The following is a 17,302-nucleotide window of genomic DNA, read 5'->3' on the forward strand; positions in this document are numbered from 1 at the left end:
CCTTCTCCCCCTTTCCGCCTCAAGAAGTCATTCGTTTCATCCCGCATTGTCCTTCTCATCGGCCGCAGCAGCAGGCGTCACGTTTTTCGAGGTCTCCATCGATATCTCTGTGGCAAGAGCAGAGCCAGTATCCTCGTGCTTCCTGCGCATATGAGAACGAAATGCGCTCTCAGAAGCAAAGTTCGACTGGCCACAAACAGGGCACGTTGGAACCCTGGGAGACCTCCCCTTTCCCTCTCTCTTTCCTGCAAGTTCACTCCTATCCGCAGGCTGTGAGTTCTTTTGCCATAAGAAGTTATTGTAGGGAGGCAGATCAAAGAAATTATCCTTTGCCTGTGTGGTCACATAGTGGCTCGTTGGCCGTACGCCGTAATAGTAAAATGGCGTTCCCTGTGCTAGTTGGCTTCCTGGTAATAAGCAAACAAATCCGCCTTGATTATCAACAACTTCCTGTTGTTGCTGTTGTTGCTGTTGTTGTTGTTGTTTTTGTTGTTGTTGTTGTTGAAATGCAGTTGCAGGCACACCTATCGTATGAAGCGCCGAGGGTTGAAAGTACTGCTGTTGTTGAGGAATCTGAGGCATTTGGGTCATCATTTGACCTTCTACCGGGAGTTGTACAAACTGAGGATGATAGTAGGGGTTCTGTGGGGTTGAATAAATTTGCTGTGGAGAGGGATTATGTTGATACGCCGTATGTTGGAAGTATGGCATCTGCATGTACATCATTTGTCCACCCGATTGAGCAATAATCATTGGCTGAGTCTGAACCTGACCGCGAGCTGGAGCAGAGGGCATGCCAATCGCCTGATATGATGGCGTGTTGATGTAATACGTGCCCCCGGTGGGTCCCATTGGCATCGTCGGTATTTGTTGCTGTTGTACTGAAATGCCGGTAGAAGTCATGGAGGAGCCCTCCCGTACTCCTTCTACATTTCCAGAGACGTTACCTTCAGCATGTGGCAAAGGCCCATCGTTGAGTACTGTTGGTGACATGGACGGGGTGCCAGAAGGAGCTGTCTCGTTCTCTCCTCGAATGCTTTCCCAATCAATACTTTTAAGGATTTGGGCAAGATCATTCTGCATCTTCTTTGTAGCTATTGCTGCGTCAAGTTAAAGGAAGAACAAACAGACAAACAGACAAGAAAAAAAAAAAAACAGAAGGACAATCAAAAGAAGTACAATGAATCAACAGTGACAACAACAACAACAAACATGCACAATCCAACGAGAGCAAAAAAAAAAAAAAAAAAAAAGAAAAAAAAAGTCAAAGAAACAAATAATAAAAAAAAACAAAAGAAAAAAAAAGGAAACAGGGACCCACACACACAGACAAAAAAAAAAAAAAAAACTGTTTTCAATCAATGCGCAGCATATACACGCGTAAAGTCAAAGACTACAAAAAGGGGAAAAAAAAAGAAAAAAAAAGAAAAAGAAGCTACAAGGAAGAAGGAAAAAAGAAAAAAACCAACAACAATAGCAGCCGATATAACGCATATAATTAAAAGCAGCAAAAAAAAAGAAAAAAAAAAGAAAAAAAAGAAAGAAAACACTAGAAGAACAAAATCCAAAACTCGCAGCCACAAACTTTTTCAGCACTGCGTCAACAGAGTGGTGGCTGACATCAACTGAAAGATGGCGTTCTCCAATCGGTCCAGTTGTGTTGCCGTGGGATGCAGTCCTCTTCCCTCCTCCAAATGCCTACGTCGTTGACGTGACAACTCCACAGCCTCAGTAATAGCCGCCTCACGTTCCGCTAGGGTCGCAGACAAAGCTTTCCACCCAAGATGCGTGTTGCGTCTTGCCGCATACCCCATGCGCATAGCACGCACAATCAAAAGTAGTTCATCCAATTCTCTGTATTTCCTTGCAAGACGTCCTTCCGCCTCCCATTGAGTTGAAAAACGATGCGTAACATCCATGGACGCGCTTTCCTCAGAAATAAGTTCTGTTTCTCGGGAAAAGCAGGGAGTCTTAAATTCTTCCATGGGTTTTAAGCGCTTCCTCTCCTCGTGCAGCCCCTCTGCAATTTCTGCGAGTTTTTCGGAAAGGACGGCCAACCTTTTCTCACGATTCTCCATTAATCTCGCAGTCGCCATGAGCGCCGCTTCTCGTTCGCCCAAGTTTCGCTCATAAGCTTTCGTCGTTTCAGCCTTGCTTCCCCGTCGGCTTCGCGGTCTGCTATCGCCCGTGTCCGGTTCAACGGTCTTGCTGCTCACCAGGTGGTCCATGGACACATCTTGCAAGTCCCTCACATCCTTCTCATTCCGAAACCCACCTCCGGCATCCGCCCAGTCGGCATTCATATTTCCCTCCCCTCTACACACCAACTGAGATTGCTTATTTAACGCCCCCTCACTCGTCATTAGCGCGGCAGAATTTTTATTCACATTTTCACTGGCTGTTCTCAGCTCCAGCAACTGGCGATGAAACTCCTCTTCCCGCCTGCGAAAGTACGCAAGTTCTGCCTCAAGACTCCTTATCTTTTCCTCACGGCTCCGGTAATCAACTGGCGGGGGAAACGGTGTCGTCACGCCTGCCTTTGCGGCGTATAATTCCCGCAATTTGCGGAGGTTGTGCAGGGGCTCCTCGATACTCGGAAACAGTTGATGCAGCAGATCGAAGGTGGGTATAACGAAAAAGTCAAGAAAAGGAATCTGCGACTTTTCCACAGAAGACGGTGTTTCAAAACCGGGAGTCACCGGAAGGCCGCGACGGCGTTCATCTTCAGCCTGATCAGCAAACTCCTGCAGAATCACCAACCACTTTCTCGCAATAGCCACGCCACGAGAACTTGCACCAATGTCAGCGGCATGTAGAAGAAGTGAAAGGGCCTCCAAACGATCCTCTTTACATGTGCAATCAAAACCACCAGCACTCAACTTTGCCCCATGCTTCGCAACAGTCTCAGAATGCAAAGACATATCGGTGTGCCCAATGAGATGCGACACGATATTCTTGAATTCCAGAAACGATGCGTTGTCCATTGAACTGGTAAAGTCAAATTCGGTCACATTCAATAATTCAAACGCTGTCGCCGTGTGAAGCTGTTCCAAAGTCCCTTTACCACTGAACTTGAAACTCACAGGATCTTGCACAGCAGCCAAAAAGGCATTTGTGCGTCCCGGATGACAAACGTCATGTGTCAGTGCAGCAAATGCGGCAGCCTTACATTCCAGTGGTGTCAAATGCTCCATCAATGGCTTTGCAGCCGACACAAGAGAAAACGTGCCTTGAAGAACATCCGCCGCATGTATCGCATTATGATAAGGATTTGGTCTGTAGTTGTTTTCCACCGCGGCAACCAAAAAAGCCCATTTTTGTGCCTCTTCCTGAGAAGCAAAAAAATCCCACGCCAATGCAACGTGCATCGCGACGCTTTGCAGCACCGATGGGACACGAGAGGCCACCTCGAAGGTATCAAACCCCCAGTCTCGCAGATCGACGTCCGTGCCAATTGCGGCACAGGACTTCGGTGGAACAACTGCGAGTATTGTATCCTGTACAATAGATGGAGGAAGGCGACGTGTTGATATCATGTCCCTATGACCACTAACCCCTGGAAGCATTTCCACTTCTTCTCGGGACTGTAGAAGTCGGACAACTTCTTCCTTATAATTACATAGGTGTTGTTTCAGATTTTTCACCACCGTTTCGCTCGATTTTGCCCGATCCAGTGCATTCTTCAGTTCCCCTTCCACTGACTCAATGCGAAGATGAGCTACGGCCAGTTCTTCACGCAATTCCTTGACGATTTCATCAGACACTTGTGGGGTACCACTTCTGCCTGCCATACTTCCTCCATCAGGCACGATGCGTGCAACGGCCCGATCCCGTTCCAAACGAAGCGCTTGGATCTCAGCCTCCTGTTCCCGGAGGCGGTTGAGCAGGACATCATTCTCCATTCGAAGCAATTCTGACTTCCTCAGCAGATCATCAACATACTCGTCGAGCACGGGCAAAGAATTGCTGTACCCGTTGGCTCTCGAAAAATGCTGCACCCTTCCATCGTTTGGCGGGCTTACCCGAGAAGTTTCTCCACTTTCCACCCGCCCGTCAGCGAGGAGTCGCGTCTGAAGCGGAAATGCAGATGCCGCATTAAATTCCCGAAAAGATGATCCCTCATCCGGCTCCACGCGTCGCCGGCTCTGAAGCATTGAGAAGCAATCAATACATACTTTTGACGGAGCACTGCCGCCCACAATGGCACACTCGGCCTGAACGCAGTCGGAGCAACAAAGCTTCCCGCAGCATGGGCAGTTCGACTTGGCGGTGAAGAGGGAGAATCTCTTCCCGCACGTCGCACAGCTGACGCTCCTCTCAACCCACTGACTCCGTGGCACGGGAAGCCCAGCGTCCTCCGACATGAACGCCAAAGGAGGAAACTCCCAAACTTCTCTCTCGTTCAAAAGAGAAGAAAAAAAGAGCAGTACAAACAAGCAATCAAACAAAAACAAAACAAAAAATTAAATATTCAAAAATAAACATTACCGTCATGGTGTCTTCAATAAGTGAAAACCCACACAGGCCACGCATGATCTTATCCTTCTCTCCCACCACCGCGCGGAAGAGAAAGATAAAGAAGGAGTAGAAATTACAAAACAGTAACAAGTGCAAAACCAATCTGACCAATAAAAGCAAAACAAACCGCACGCGACAGAAATATATGTTTATGTATATATTTATACTATGTTCATTCAGCAAAGGCCATAATTTGTGACTTTGTATTGGCAAAGTAGTAATGCGACATCCTCGAGTTCTTCGAGTGCAATCTTTTTCCCATCAGCTGAGTGGGACTCAATTACGGTGGCAATGTCTTCCATAAATCTCGATCTTGGACGCATCGTTGGAGAACATTCTAAAGAACTATCGGAAATGGCTTCAGTGACCCGCGCGGGTTGCAGGCGCTGTTGCAGCTCAATCACCACCGGAACCTCGTCCGTAGGAGAGACATTTAACTCACCAAAAAGTTGAAGACGCTTATAAAGCATGTTTTGACGCAGTTCCACCATATTAATTTTGCTCTTTGCGTCTTTAATGCGTTTCATGGCCTTTACTCGCTCCTCATGGCTAAGTTCCTTTCCGGTCACCTTACCCAAGTTCATTCTATCCGTGACTACTTTATGAACTCCCTTGACTACGCCTACGGATTCCCTTTGTGTGACGGCTGAAGATCGAGACTTATTTTTACAGGGAAGCGGTTTTAGTTGGAGTGGCACTGGCCACTGGCCTTCCTGATCCTCTTCTTCTTTCCGCAGCAACCGGCTATCCGATGGGGATGAAGTTGTCTCTTTCTTCCTAAAAGCAAGCTCGGGCCCATAGTAATGCTGAATGAGCCGACCCCTTGAGGGCTTTTGCGACGGATGCGACGGATGACTTGCAGGCACGACAAGGTGGCTGTCAATCAATTCCTGTGCCGTCGGGCGGTCGCTAGGATTTTTACTGAGCATCCCACGCACTATTTCCTCAAAACGCGTGTCCAGTCCCGTGTTAAACGGGGCCACTTCCTTTGTGAGAATCTGCCGGATAAGACCAGGAAGATGTTCGGCTTCAAAGGGGCGCCGTAGGGTACACATCTCATAGAACACCACACCGAGACTCCACACATCGCTGCGCTGGTCGTAGGGTTCCTCCTCACACACCTCTGGAGAAAAGTAAAGAGGGGTACCAATCATGCTGCGGGCCGCCACGGAGGTGCTCGTAAGGACAGTGCACACACCAAAGTCTCCAAGCTTCACATGATTTTTTCCCGTGATAAAAATATTGCTTGTCTTGATGTCCCGATGAAGAATGGAGCGGGAATGCAAGTACGCAAGGGCGCAAAGCAGCTCAGCCATCCACTCGATGATGACATCCTCTGGAAATGGCTCCCCACCATCTGCCTGTCGTCGCTCAATAAGCTCCTCAAGCGTCGACTCACAGTGCTCCATGATAATATTGACAGAATTTGCGCCGCTAAAGCTTTCGCGGAACTTGACGATATTCGGGTGATCGACATCGTTCATCACAAGGATCTCCTTTTTTGCTCGTAGCCGCTCCTCAGCCCCTACAGACTCAAGAGAAATCTGCTTCAGCACGTAGTCCTTCTTTGTAAGAGCATCGGACACTCGAAACACGATTCCCGTGGAGCCCTCACCCAAGTATTCGCCAATAATGTAGCGTTCAAGATCCGGGACGCACGTGTCAAGCAGCTGCATCCTGATCAGTTTCTGCCCTCCCTGCACACACACACACACACACACACACACACAAGTACGCGTCTGTTGAATAATGAAGCCCGGATGCCATTCAAATACAAATAAACAAAATAGAAAAATAAAAATAAAAAAGAAATAGAGCACACGCATATCCCTCTCCTAAAGAAATAATAAATGATTTTTTTGAACGCACACACACACCATATATATATATATATATAAACAAATTGTTCTGTTCTTGTTATTATTAAATTTCAATTATTTACTTCGTTTTTTTTTTTTTTTTTTGTTCATCATTGACGGAACAAAGTCATTCAGAGTTTCTGCGGCGCTTTCGAACCAAATGCATATAATACGGCCGAAACTCCTCCGGGATGTGTTGGCCAAACGCGTTCAGCAACTCCGCGTCCCGCTCCCCTGCCGCCTCCTTGAAGAGCCCCGCGAGCCCATCCACCGCGCTGGAAAGCGCCCGTTTCATCTCATCGCTAGAGAGGGTAGAATCGTTGCGAGTGGAGGCAATTTGCCGTAAATAATCCCGGAATTTGTCATAACTCGCAGGCTGCAGCTGACGCCTCAAAAACTGACAAAACTCCTTGGAAGTACTCCCCACCAGCACCGTGTCAGCAGGCGGCAAAACAGGCAGCACTTGTTTTCGAAACAGTTGCCGCGCGGCCGTTGGCGCAGTTGCTGAAATCTCTTGTCCGCCCACACCTCCGTCACTCATCGCCCCTCCACTCGCGACCTTCACACGGTAAGGCGCTGCAGGCAGTTCCCTCGCGTCTGCAACGCGACTTCGCATCTGTTCCTCCTTTTCAGCTCTGGCCTGGCGCAGTTGCTCGGATGCAAAGCGTTTCGCCATTTCTGCAGACGCGGGAACGCGTTCCTCCGTCGGGAAACCCAGCCGAGCATCCGTCTGCACACCACACGCACTGTCAACGCAACCGAAGGAAGAGGGAAAAGGAAGCGCAACGTCTCCCGATCGACGCCGAAAGGACGCAAAAAATTGTGCCACAGATGCGTAGGCCTCACGGAACTCACGATAAATGCTGCACCGATTCGCCACCCATTCAGAAAGTCCATCCAGTCGTTCCGCGAAACGTTCATCCGCAAGTAAAACCACGCCGTAATCATCCTTGTGGCGAATGACACGACCGACACACTGATTAACGGCACGCATCGCCTCATTCATGTACCAGTCATCGCCAGTAAAAAGTTTTCCACGCACCTTTGGACGATGCGATGCCACCCGCGTCAGGTATTCTCGCTTCAGTCGCACAAAAAGATCCGTGTGGTTCGCAAATGGGATGCCAGCCACCACAACACAGCGACCATGATTGTCCGCAAAATCAATACCCTCGCTAATCTTTCCACGACAAACAGCTAACAAAATAGCGCCACGAGATGGCGCGGAGTCCACCTCGCGCTGAAAACGTGACACAATCGTCTGTAAATCCGAAGCTTCCACGGGTTCCACAAAGACCGGCTTCAGATCCTCTAGCATTCCCCATACCGTCAGAGATTCACCAGGACGACCGCTACCAGCACGCCACAAATCAATCGCCGCATTCAAGGCCACATAGCTTGGGAAAAACACAAGAACACCGCCGGGTGTGTTACGTGATATGTTTACTAGTGACATACCCAAGCCCACTCGATAGTCAACACTATTACGGTATGCATAAGCCCCATTCAGTTTTTCCCCACTAGGCCCCTTGCATAGCACGCATCCAAGCACCTGATTCTGTTGAATGACATGAGCTCCCTTCAGAGAAACACCAAACTCTATCCCAAGTTCAGCGGCAAAGTGTTCAAGGGGCGAGAGCGTCCCGCTGGTCAGGAGCAACGAATTAAGACCCGCCACAATTGTTTTTACTGCGCACGATGTATCCAGGCACCAGTACCCAAGTGATCGCTGATTGGAGCCCCGGTTGGCACCTTTGGCCCCCCGCAAAATAAAGCGATAGGCCTCATGGTCATCGGACTCACATCTTTCATACACAAAGTTCAGGAATTGCTGAACTTTTGAAAGACCCAATGCCGCACTCTCACTTTGAGACAACACGGCAATTGCCTTTGTAATGACGTCATTTATACCGCCGCCGTGTTGATTATTACCGCCAAAAAACAAATCCCTCGTGATTAGTGCCCTCGACAAAAAGGGAATCATGTAGGAACCTTCTCGCACAATTTCAACAACGGGCAAAGATCCAGTCACCTCATGGCTCGATATCTTTTTCTTCTCTTCATCACCTTGATTTTCTTCAGCAATGCAAGACTCCAATCGGCATAAGATAATTTTCAGAGAGGCAAATTCTTGTTCGTCCATCAAACCATCTTGAGAATTGTCGTCCGTAGCGGCAGTATCCATCAAGATTCTCTTCATTTCAATGGCTCTGGAACAGTCATGAATGGCATTCGTAAGTTCAAGAGGCTGAAGATTCATACAGGAAGATGCCCCCAAAACAGAGGGCAGATTGTGTGCCTCGTCCACTATTAAAATGGATCCTTTTAGATTAAACGGAAGTTGTTTGCGAATAGACAAGTCAAACACGTAGTTATACGGGAGAAAAACGATGTCCGCCTCCTTTGCCTCTTCTCTTTCCGAATAATATGGACAGTATCCACACTTTCGACCGTCTGAAACCAAATCCTCCATGTCATGCACCCACTTTCCATCCTTCACAGCTGTGTTGTGGCCATTTCGGGCCTGAAATCCCCGGTAGAAGCGGCAGTTTTTTTCTTCCCGAAGTGTGTTACACATACTTTGCTGGGCCTGAGCTGTCGAAAGACGAAGAACCTGGGAGTTGACGCACATGTGCTCTCTGGAACCCAACAGAGACATTGAAAAAATATCACCGTAACGTGTTCGTTTGAGTTCCCGAATCACATGGCTCAATTGAGCATGTGTACGGCTGCAGTATATTACCCGGGTCCTCCCAGCCCCTTCAATTTGATACCTCTGTTGCGTCATCCCATGTCTCTTCTCTAACCAGGCGAGGGCAGAACAGAGGAGGCAGAGTGTCTTACCAGTCCCTGTAGGAGACTCCAGTAAGGCATTGCAACGGCCCTTCAACGCGTCAATAACAGCACGCATGTATTCAACTTGTGCCGGATACGGGTTAAAGGGAAATGACACCCCGACATCACCGATGGGGATGGAAGACATTCTCTCAGATCCCCTGGCAATTTGCTCTATTGGTATCCAGCATGTCACGCGGGAAGAAATATTTATATGTGTGTAATCCCCTCTAAATAATGCGGCTACCTGCAAAAACAGCGTTCAATACTAAATAAACAAAACAGAGGAAAAACGGAAAACAAAAGTCAAAGACAGAGTTTGTTTATTCGTTTGCACAGTCTCAGGCAGAGCACGACAAGTATGTGACAATCAACAGGCCAATGGACAAAAACACACACAAAGAAAAAAAATTTATATATGGACAACACAACCAACCCTTGCGGCCATTGGTTCGGCTGCACTGCACACTTTCTGGGACCGCAATGTTTTCCACCAGAATAACAAAAAAAAACAACAACAACAGAAGTCCCCTCAAGCACTGGGCTAACACTTGCAGCTACTGTTTGTCCTCAACCAAGATGATGTGATAACCAAACGAGGTCCTTACTGGCTCCGGTGTCATCCCGCCCTTTGGCAACGCAAAGGCCGCTTCCTGAAAGGGACCAACCATCTCGCCACGTCGCTTCCACCCCAAGTCCCCGCCGCTGCGTGCCTTGTCCTCGCTATACTCCCGTGCAATGTCAGCAAAACTCGATCCCTCGTTAATCTTTTTCAACGCCTCCATGGCCCGTCCTTGCTTCTCACAGAGTATATGGCGCACCTTCACCTTTGTGTATCCTGACCCACCGGACGTGTCCTTTGCCGCCTTGCCGCTGCCACCGCCATCGTTCCCACCGTCTTTGTTGGTGGCCTTCTTCTTCTCCTTGCCCATCCTTCCTTTTTTTCTTTTGCTCAAGAAAAAAAAAAAAAAAAAATGACAACAATAATAATAATAGATAGAGCGCTGGAATGTAAGGGGCAAAATAAAATGCCATGTGACCTCCGACACAAAAGAACACCAAAAGCAGGAGTCGCGGAGGCAGCAGACGACTAAAGAAAACAATTCATCATCATTCCCATCTTTCATCTTCCCTCACTGACCCTCGCTCCCCTCATACACACACACAAAAAAAAAAAAAAAAAACTCAGTGTGTCTCTCTATCCCTTCTATTTTACTCTAATTTTCAACTTGTAGACACAACACTCATCGGCGCGTCCTTCGTTGGCGGCCTAAAATGGAATTGATGCCAAATGTCGTATCCGTCTCCCGTGCACGTTTATTCTCCACCTTTACCGCCGACAACCCCACATCAGAGACATCCCTTGGTTGCACGCACCGAATGGTCTGGCAAACAACGTTCGCAATGTCACTGTCAAGCAGTCTCTCAAGGGCACGTTCCCGTGCCTCCAAAGTATCCTGCCACTTCGCCATGTTGGCATCATTGGCTACTCCATCACTCTCTGTTGAATTTAAAAAACGGTTGCACACTTCATCACGCCACTTCTGTAAACGACCCTTCGCGCTACTGCACACAGTGTCGAGGGCGCGGTTGGCAACAAATAGGAGCCAAGTAGGAACTTCTTTCGCGTAAAAGTACATACGCTTCTCTAGGGTGTCCAGACATGCATCCAACACCTCTTCGGAATCGGTTTGTGCAATTTCAATAAGGAGTTCACTTGCAATGTATTCGTGAAGAGAAAACCGGCTTAACTCACGCAACAGATGCCCACTTCGCGTGGAATTACGTGTTGCTGTGGTGCGAGTCGAACTGTTTTTGGTTAAAGTGGAATCTTCCGTAGATTGATTCCCTCCCTCGGCCAAACGTGCAACCTGTTTCGCCGTCACTGGATCAATCTCACGGATGTGCACTAGTACATACGCGTCAGAGAGTCGTGTAATAAGTTCCATTAGGCGTAGAGCGACGCTGGGGTTGTACCGTAAGAGTGCCGTAAAGGCCATCATTCCTCCTTGAGCAAAGGCCAATTGTCTGTTTGGATGACTGGAGGCAAAGCTGTAAAGAAATTTGTTCAGGTAATCCACCATATAAGCTGCACAGGCATTCCCCTTTTCCTCCTGACGATATGCCACGTAGTGCATCAAAATATCAGCAATAATCTCCGGCACCTGAGTATGGGGAACACGATTGCAGCTAAGCAACTTACAGAATCCAACAACTGCCATTGGGTTTCTTTCTGTACAATGCGATCGCAGAAATAAACGCAATGTGTTTAGAAGGTTGTTGCCACCAACTCTATGTTCATCCTCCTGTGCTAGGGCTCGTTCATGTTGTAGGCGTGCCTCCACACCACTTGCAGTAAGACCACCACCGGAAGCAGCAGCAGCAGCAGTAGTAGTAGTAGTAGTAGTAGTGGTAGTATTCGTCGTCGTAGCATCATCATTATTGTTAGAAAAGGTAATAGCAGTGGCAGCCATTGCTGTTGTATGTTTGGTGACCGTAGCAGCTCCCAGTTCGGCAGCGCCAGTATGATCATTATGACTGCTGTAACCGGCGTCACGTGCGGGGCAGTCGAAAAAACGCAGGCCATATTCCATCACCAAATCAAAGGCAACCCCTAACGCAGCAAGCGCGACGCACCGGTCCGAATTCCCCACAATTTCATTTGCATCACTCAGAATGAGTGGCATAAATGTATGCACCGTGTCAGGGTTGACAAGACACTGCAGTCCCAGGGAAGTGGTAGAGGCGACCTTCACAATCTCGTTGTCCTGCTGTCGGCCCAACTGGATAATATGGGAACAGAAGGTAGGGATGTTATCCCCCCGTTGAGAGTGAGAGAGAAAAGACAAGATAATAAACTGCATGCGCAACAAAAACTTCTCGTCTCGGTCCATCTCTTCCTTTAGCCGATCGTATTCTTCCTGCGATGTCTCTCCGCCGCGGAGCTTCATACGAAGTCGGAATAACTCTCGCTGTCGCTCTCGGCTTTTTCGTCCAAATGCCTCCACATCATCGTAGCCAAGAGCGTACATCTGTGGCAGCTTCAAGCTACGAAATAATGAGTCCAGTGATGATGTGATTGTCTTCGTCGCCTCCTCCGGTGTTCTTCCTGTCAAGGACTTCAGTGAACGGATGGCCACATCAATAAACAGGGCGGGATCATCATCCGGTACCACCTTTAGAAGAAAACCGATAATGCGCAGAAGACTGCTGCGGGTTGTGTTGTCAGCATGTGCCAAATAACCGTTCTCCTCATAGATATCAAAGACGGAGAGAAGGATGCGCAATATGATGTCGGCTTCGTCCAGGTTTTTAAATTTCACGGTTTTGGGACCCACGTCGGGCCGGGCATAGGCGTACACCGTGTCCTGCAATAACGCGCTGAACTGCGGCAGCGGCAGCAAAACAGCCGTCTCATCATCTCCTTCCGCATCGGCCAAAAGCTTCGCACTGGCCTTCCACAATAGGAGAGATGCGGCACTTACGGATTCGGTGTTCACCAAATACGTCTTCGTATTCTTTTGTTTGCGGCAGTACAAAAGTATCTCTGTGGAGATTGCCTCGTACGGCTCAAGTCCACCACCTCCATCCAGTACGAGCTCCAGCATCGCCTCGCCGTCGTCCCTGTAGTCGCGATGTAACCAGCAGTTCGTCAATGCTGCCCTGCAGGCTATGACAACAGAACTACTTGTATCGGAGAGACCTTGAAGAATCAACTGTGGTAAGGCAATGTTCTTCGCCGTGGCATACGCCGCAATGTACTTCCAGTGAAATCGGCCAAGTGCATCCCACGCCTCTACGCGTACACGCGAAACAACGTCACGCACACAGCGAATCATGCCTTGAAAATACCCCTCGAGAAACTCTTTTCGTGCGCATATACACCGAAGTATCTGTCGCCGCACATCAGCAGAACTGTCCGTGCACAACAATGCCATAAGTTGCTGCGTCACGTCACAATCCTTTTTGCCTGACTGAAAGCACGAGACGGCGGAAGCGGCCCGCTCTCGTACTGCGGGAAATTTGTCGTGCGCCCGTAATTTCAACATCTCCGCGACGTTCTGGTAAAAGTTCTGTCGTTCCTCTGTTGTATCCGTTTGGTCCACCGTCCTCAAAAGAGCATCAAACACCGAAACAACACCAAGACGCACATTCTTGTCATTGGCGTTGTGAAATGGCTCTACGGTCTTCATTAAAGCAATGGCAATCCCGTCCGAATTAAAACGCTCACGAAAGCCCTTGCAAACCTCCGTAAGAAAGCCGTAGTGACGCTTGAGGGAGTCTGGTGCGAGCCGCGGTGACTCCTTCAACACAAGTAGCGCCACGCGGGACACAGCATCTGTGATGCCTGTGCGATCCTTGTCAGCATACTTTAGCAGACTCGTCTTACACTTGTGGAAATGTGCAGCACTTTGATGAATCTGTTGAAATATGCGGCCCACGTCCTCAACACCGCAACACGCACCTGCCACCTTCTTGGGGGGCATGTTTTTTTCGACCTGCAACTAACCTCTGTCACTGTGTCTCTCCCCTTTATTTCTACGTGCGTATACGCCACGGAGAGAGAGACGGACAGACAGACAAAGAGGGAGAAAAAGAGAGAAAACTGTTGTACACTTATCAAATAATAATAATAATAATAATTAAACATTAAAAGCAGCCAATAAAACAAAAACACGAGGCGTAAAGCAAAAACCACCTGCTTCTTTTCGTTCCTGTATACATCTCTGCGCAGCCAAAAAAAAAAAAAAAACAAGGGAGTAAATTCCATGCAAATACATACATTGATTTACACACGCTACACGGAGGCATCAAACTCCTCCTCCCACTTGGTGGAGTAAAACAGTTGACGTCGAAAGTAGAATCCCTCCGTGCTGCCATCTTTGCCCATTTCTTTTAAATAATTGTGCGTAAAGTCACGAACGGCCTTCACCTCCGCCGCAAAATGTGTGCAGAGCACCATATTCTTTGACATGGCCACCAGGTCAGGATGTGGCTCCCGCTTCGCATGCTTCGCCATGCTCACGTCTCTGTTGATACTTCGAAGAAATTTGTAAAGGACCTCGATGCGGGAATATTCACCGTCAAGAGGCTCCAAGCTCCGCATCTTCACGGAGAGAAGTTTGTAGACCGCGGATAGTGCCCCAGTCAAGGCACGGAACAGCGAACCAAACAACCAGATGGGACTTTTATAAACAACAGCGAAAAGCCGAAAAAGATCGTCTGGAACGCCGAGCTCATCTAAATGATCCACACCACTTTGCTCGAGAGCAATATTCCAAATAACTGTGAGAAGTTGCATCACAAGCCGTATCTTCTCTTCCTCTACCAGCCAGGAGGTCTCCATGGTGTAGGTGCGGAAAAGGGAGCTAGCCGCAGCAGCAGCATTGCCCTGTAGCGAAGCAAAAATACCCTCCGTCAGCGCCGTCAACTGTGCAAGCGAGGTGACGGCGTAAAGCAATATATCAGTCAAAGTTTCGGCATCATGTTCAATAACAAAAACAAGGGCTGCAATTACATCTTCCTTAGTCACTACAAGTGTTGAGGAACCAATAGGAGCGTCTAGTAACTCAAATCCAGGTGGTACGTCGGCCTCCATTAACCAACGAACACCTGCCGTGTTAAAGCTGATCTGATATAGGACCATTACTGCCATCGTTCTCGCACCTTCACGCTCCTCAGCGTTGGAGCGATCGTGCATCGAACGAATCGCAGCTTCTAATCCGCCTTCTTCCATGACATTGCGGCATCCTTGCGGAAGTACACAAAGTGATCGCATCAAGCTGAATGCTTGACACTCAAATTCTGCGGATGATGCATTGTTCAGAGCCGCAACAACAGCGGGCACAATTCCCTTACGCAGCAGGGTTATTTTCACTTCTTGAGAGGCAGAGTGAGCAATAAGAAGACGTAGTGCCCTCACACGCTGTGCGTTGCCCACGGTGGGGTCGCTGAGGCTGTCAATCCAGTTGTCCGTGCTAAGGGGCTGCATCCCACTGTACACCAGCCCTCGGTCACGCTCTGGGCGACCGCCAAAAGCCTTCTTGGCATCGTACGGGTGCCGTTCCTGCAGGCAGTCACTAACGTAGTGACGCACGGTGCGTGCTGCCTCTGCCATTATCGCTCCACCCCTTTTGTTGCCACTGCCACCACCAGCACACTGACCAAAATAGCACAAAAAAAAAGGAAAAAGAAAAAAAAAGACGTAAGGCCACACGTCAAAAACAAAAGGCACACACATATATATATGTATATGTATATATATACAAATAAGCACTACCTAGCAAACAAAATCAATACTAGACCCGCCTAAAATAACAACAACGACAGAGAGAAAGAATGAATAATAGAAAAAAAAAAAAAAAAAAAAAAAAGAGGAAAAATTACAAGAAGTTACTCCCACACAAAAGTTTTCGTCTTTCTAATTAACACCATGCTGCAACGCCGAAAAGATTTTATTGGATTGTACTCCTCCAAACAAAAACGACAACAACAAAAGCAAAAAAAATAAAATAAAATAAAATAAAATAACGTAAGTTGAACTCCCTGCTGAACTTTTGAATGGCGTAAACATGATCAAAAAGCCAAGGTGATGTTGCAGCCTAGTTCAAAAGATGACCAACCACCCCTAAACCCACCCAAAAAAAAAAAAGACAGAAAAAAAAAAAAAAAGATGTACGCACTCGATCGGGTGCCCTTTGCCCCCTTTTTCCTAAAACAAAAGAGGGCACACTGCATGGTGACAGGTCGGTCTGGTGCACCCAAAAGCCCCCGCATAATATTTCCCAGGGGAGATCTATCCAACGCCCATACACAACTAAATAAAGACACTCATAAATCAAGCTATTGAAACCGGGCTCAAAGTAGCGGTCTTTGGTGCGCGCAATCGCAACACCCCCCTCGCGTAAAGAGAAGTAGCGGCGGGGTGAATGAGACAAGAGAAATAAAAAGAAACAGACTCATTCGCCGCCTCTCAGTGCGCCCTCCTAAGAACCCACACAATAAATAATTAATGATCCTAATAACAAACAAATAAAAAGGAGGGGATGTACGCTACATTATCTGAACTATTTCTTCCCATCTGGTTGCACATCCATTCCACAGTTTTCTAAGAAAAGATGGAAAAAAATATTTTCTCCCTCTCAAAAATAAAAATAAAAACAAAATAAAAACACTAGTTGTATCGCCTAGTTCTTGTCATTTATTTTTTTCTTTTTTTTTTTTTTTTTCCTTTCGATTTATTATTATTATTATTTTTTTCCGGAAATATTTTATTTTATTATTTTTTTATTATTTTTTTTATTTTTTTTTTTTTTTTGCCTATTCAACGAGGTCACATGGAACGAAGAAGCCCATACGTAACGTTTCACCCTCTGTAAAGCTTCCAAATTCCACCCTGAGGGACGTCAACGCCGTAATCGTGTAGGTGACCAGGTCCTCTGGGCACAACATGGGTTTCTCATCAAGTGAAAGGAGTTCTGTGACGGCAGGGGTGAGCAAGTTATCAAACAGCCAGCAGCGGCCCGCCCGTAACTCGTTCCGTGCTGCCTCCGTGAGCTCTACTGAAAGGAATGTCCCACCACGCCCATTCAACGCAGACAGAATGGTCAGCTTCATGCGTTGGCAGTGGACCAACACAACACGCTCAATGTCCAATGCCTCCTGCAGTGCATCACGAAGAGGAAGGACCGAACCGTCATTGAAAGAAAAGGTCAGCGGTGACGATGGCGAGTCAGACTGCGTTAGACAAAATAGGAACAGTCGCTTTGTCCCCAAGGAAGCAATTTCCTGGAGAATGCCGGACATTTTACTTGCATTAGAATCTGTCACAGCAAACACCTCAAACCCGTAGCGATTCACAAGGACCTCGCGCAGCAGCACGAGTTCACTCAGTTCAGTTCCACCCATGCTACCAGCACCCTCGCAGAAGATAACTGCCTTGCTTCGTCCAGTCCACTGCTTGACAACCTCACTAAGAACCGTAGTTTGCGCCGGCGTCCCCTCTGTTAGGGACCTCACCAGCTCATTATTATTGCTCATCTCCCCAAATTCCTCCGCTTCGGCAGATGTACATATAAAAAACTCACGAA

The 17,302-nt window shown here is 47.8% G+C and overlaps 8 protein-coding genes across 8 annotated transcripts, besides 18 other annotated features; all 8 read right to left on the reverse strand.

Moving 5' to 3' along the window:
* Nucleotides 1–17,302: a sequence feature (heterozygous, Esmeraldo-like haplotype).
* Tc00.1047053506697.10 (hypothetical protein, conserved) lies at nt 37–1,083 on the reverse strand (the record flags this gene model as incomplete). Its single annotated transcript, XM_803751.1, has 1 exon — nt 37–1,083. One exon carries the CDS (start codon nt 1,081–1,083, stop codon nt 37–39), a length of 1,047 nt encoding a protein of 348 aa, XP_808844.1.
* Nucleotides 452–504: a microsatellite.
* Nucleotides 1,121–1,171: a microsatellite.
* Nucleotides 1,233–1,310: a sequence feature (A-rich).
* Nucleotides 1,407–1,464: a sequence feature (A-rich).
* Nucleotides 1,510–1,547: a microsatellite.
* Tc00.1047053506697.20 (hypothetical protein, conserved) lies at nt 1,590–4,364 on the reverse strand (the record flags this gene model as incomplete). The annotated part of the gene is made up of 1 exon (XM_803752.1): nt 1,590–4,364. The coding sequence occupies one exon, from the start codon at nt 4,362–4,364 to the stop codon at nt 1,590–1,592; it is 2,775 nt and encodes a 924-aa protein (XP_808845.1).
* Tc00.1047053506697.30 (serine/threonine-protein kinase NEK1, putative) lies at nt 4,695–6,344 on the reverse strand (the record flags this gene model as incomplete). The annotated part of the gene is made up of 1 exon (XM_803753.1): nt 4,695–6,344. The coding sequence occupies one exon, from the start codon at nt 6,342–6,344 to the stop codon at nt 4,695–4,697; it is 1,650 nt and encodes a 549-aa protein (XP_808846.1).
* Nucleotides 6,219–6,248: a microsatellite.
* Nucleotides 6,288–6,334: a sequence feature (A-rich).
* Nucleotides 6,397–6,417: a sequence feature (AT_rich).
* On the reverse strand, nt 6,505–9,360 carry Tc00.1047053506697.40 (helicase, putative; the record flags this gene model as incomplete). Its single annotated transcript, XM_803754.1, has 1 exon — nt 6,505–9,360. The coding sequence occupies one exon, from the start codon at nt 9,358–9,360 to the stop codon at nt 6,505–6,507; it is 2,856 nt and encodes a 951-aa protein (XP_808847.1).
* Tc00.1047053506697.50 (peptidyl-prolyl cis-trans isomerase NIMA-interacting 4, putative) lies at nt 9,770–10,144 on the reverse strand (the record flags this gene model as incomplete). The annotated part of the gene is made up of 1 exon (XM_803755.1): nt 9,770–10,144. One exon carries the CDS (start codon nt 10,142–10,144, stop codon nt 9,770–9,772), a length of 375 nt encoding a protein of 124 aa, XP_808848.1.
* On the reverse strand, nt 10,457–13,699 carry Tc00.1047053506697.60 (hypothetical protein, conserved; the record flags this gene model as incomplete). Its single annotated transcript, XM_803756.1, has 1 exon — nt 10,457–13,699. One exon carries the CDS (start codon nt 13,697–13,699, stop codon nt 10,457–10,459), a length of 3,243 nt encoding a protein of 1,080 aa, XP_808849.1.
* Nucleotides 11,585–11,630: a microsatellite.
* Nucleotides 13,772–13,817: a sequence feature (GA-rich).
* Nucleotides 13,836–13,856: a microsatellite.
* On the reverse strand, nt 14,011–15,330 carry Tc00.1047053506697.70 (hypothetical protein, conserved; the record flags this gene model as incomplete). The annotated part of the gene is made up of 1 exon (XM_803757.1): nt 14,011–15,330. One exon carries the CDS (start codon nt 15,328–15,330, stop codon nt 14,011–14,013), a length of 1,320 nt encoding a protein of 439 aa, XP_808850.1.
* Nucleotides 15,452–15,478: a microsatellite.
* Nucleotides 15,563–15,595: a microsatellite.
* Nucleotides 15,713–15,743: a microsatellite.
* Nucleotides 15,853–15,884: a microsatellite.
* Nucleotides 16,357–16,384: a microsatellite.
* Nucleotides 16,413–16,530: a sequence feature (T-rich).
* Tc00.1047053506697.80 (hypothetical protein, conserved) lies at nt 16,533–17,302 on the reverse strand (the record flags this gene model as incomplete). Its single annotated transcript, XM_803758.1, has 1 exon — nt 16,533–17,302. A coding segment is annotated over one exon (770 nt), but the record flags the coding sequence as incomplete, so codon positions are not given.

The sequence above is a fragment of the Trypanosoma cruzi genome, genomic scaffold (genome assembly GCF_000209065.1).
Source record: "Trypanosoma cruzi strain CL Brener 1047053516711 genomic scaffold, whole genome shotgun sequence".
NCBI lineage: Eukaryota > Euglenozoa > Kinetoplastea > Trypanosomatida > Trypanosomatidae > Trypanosoma > Trypanosoma cruzi.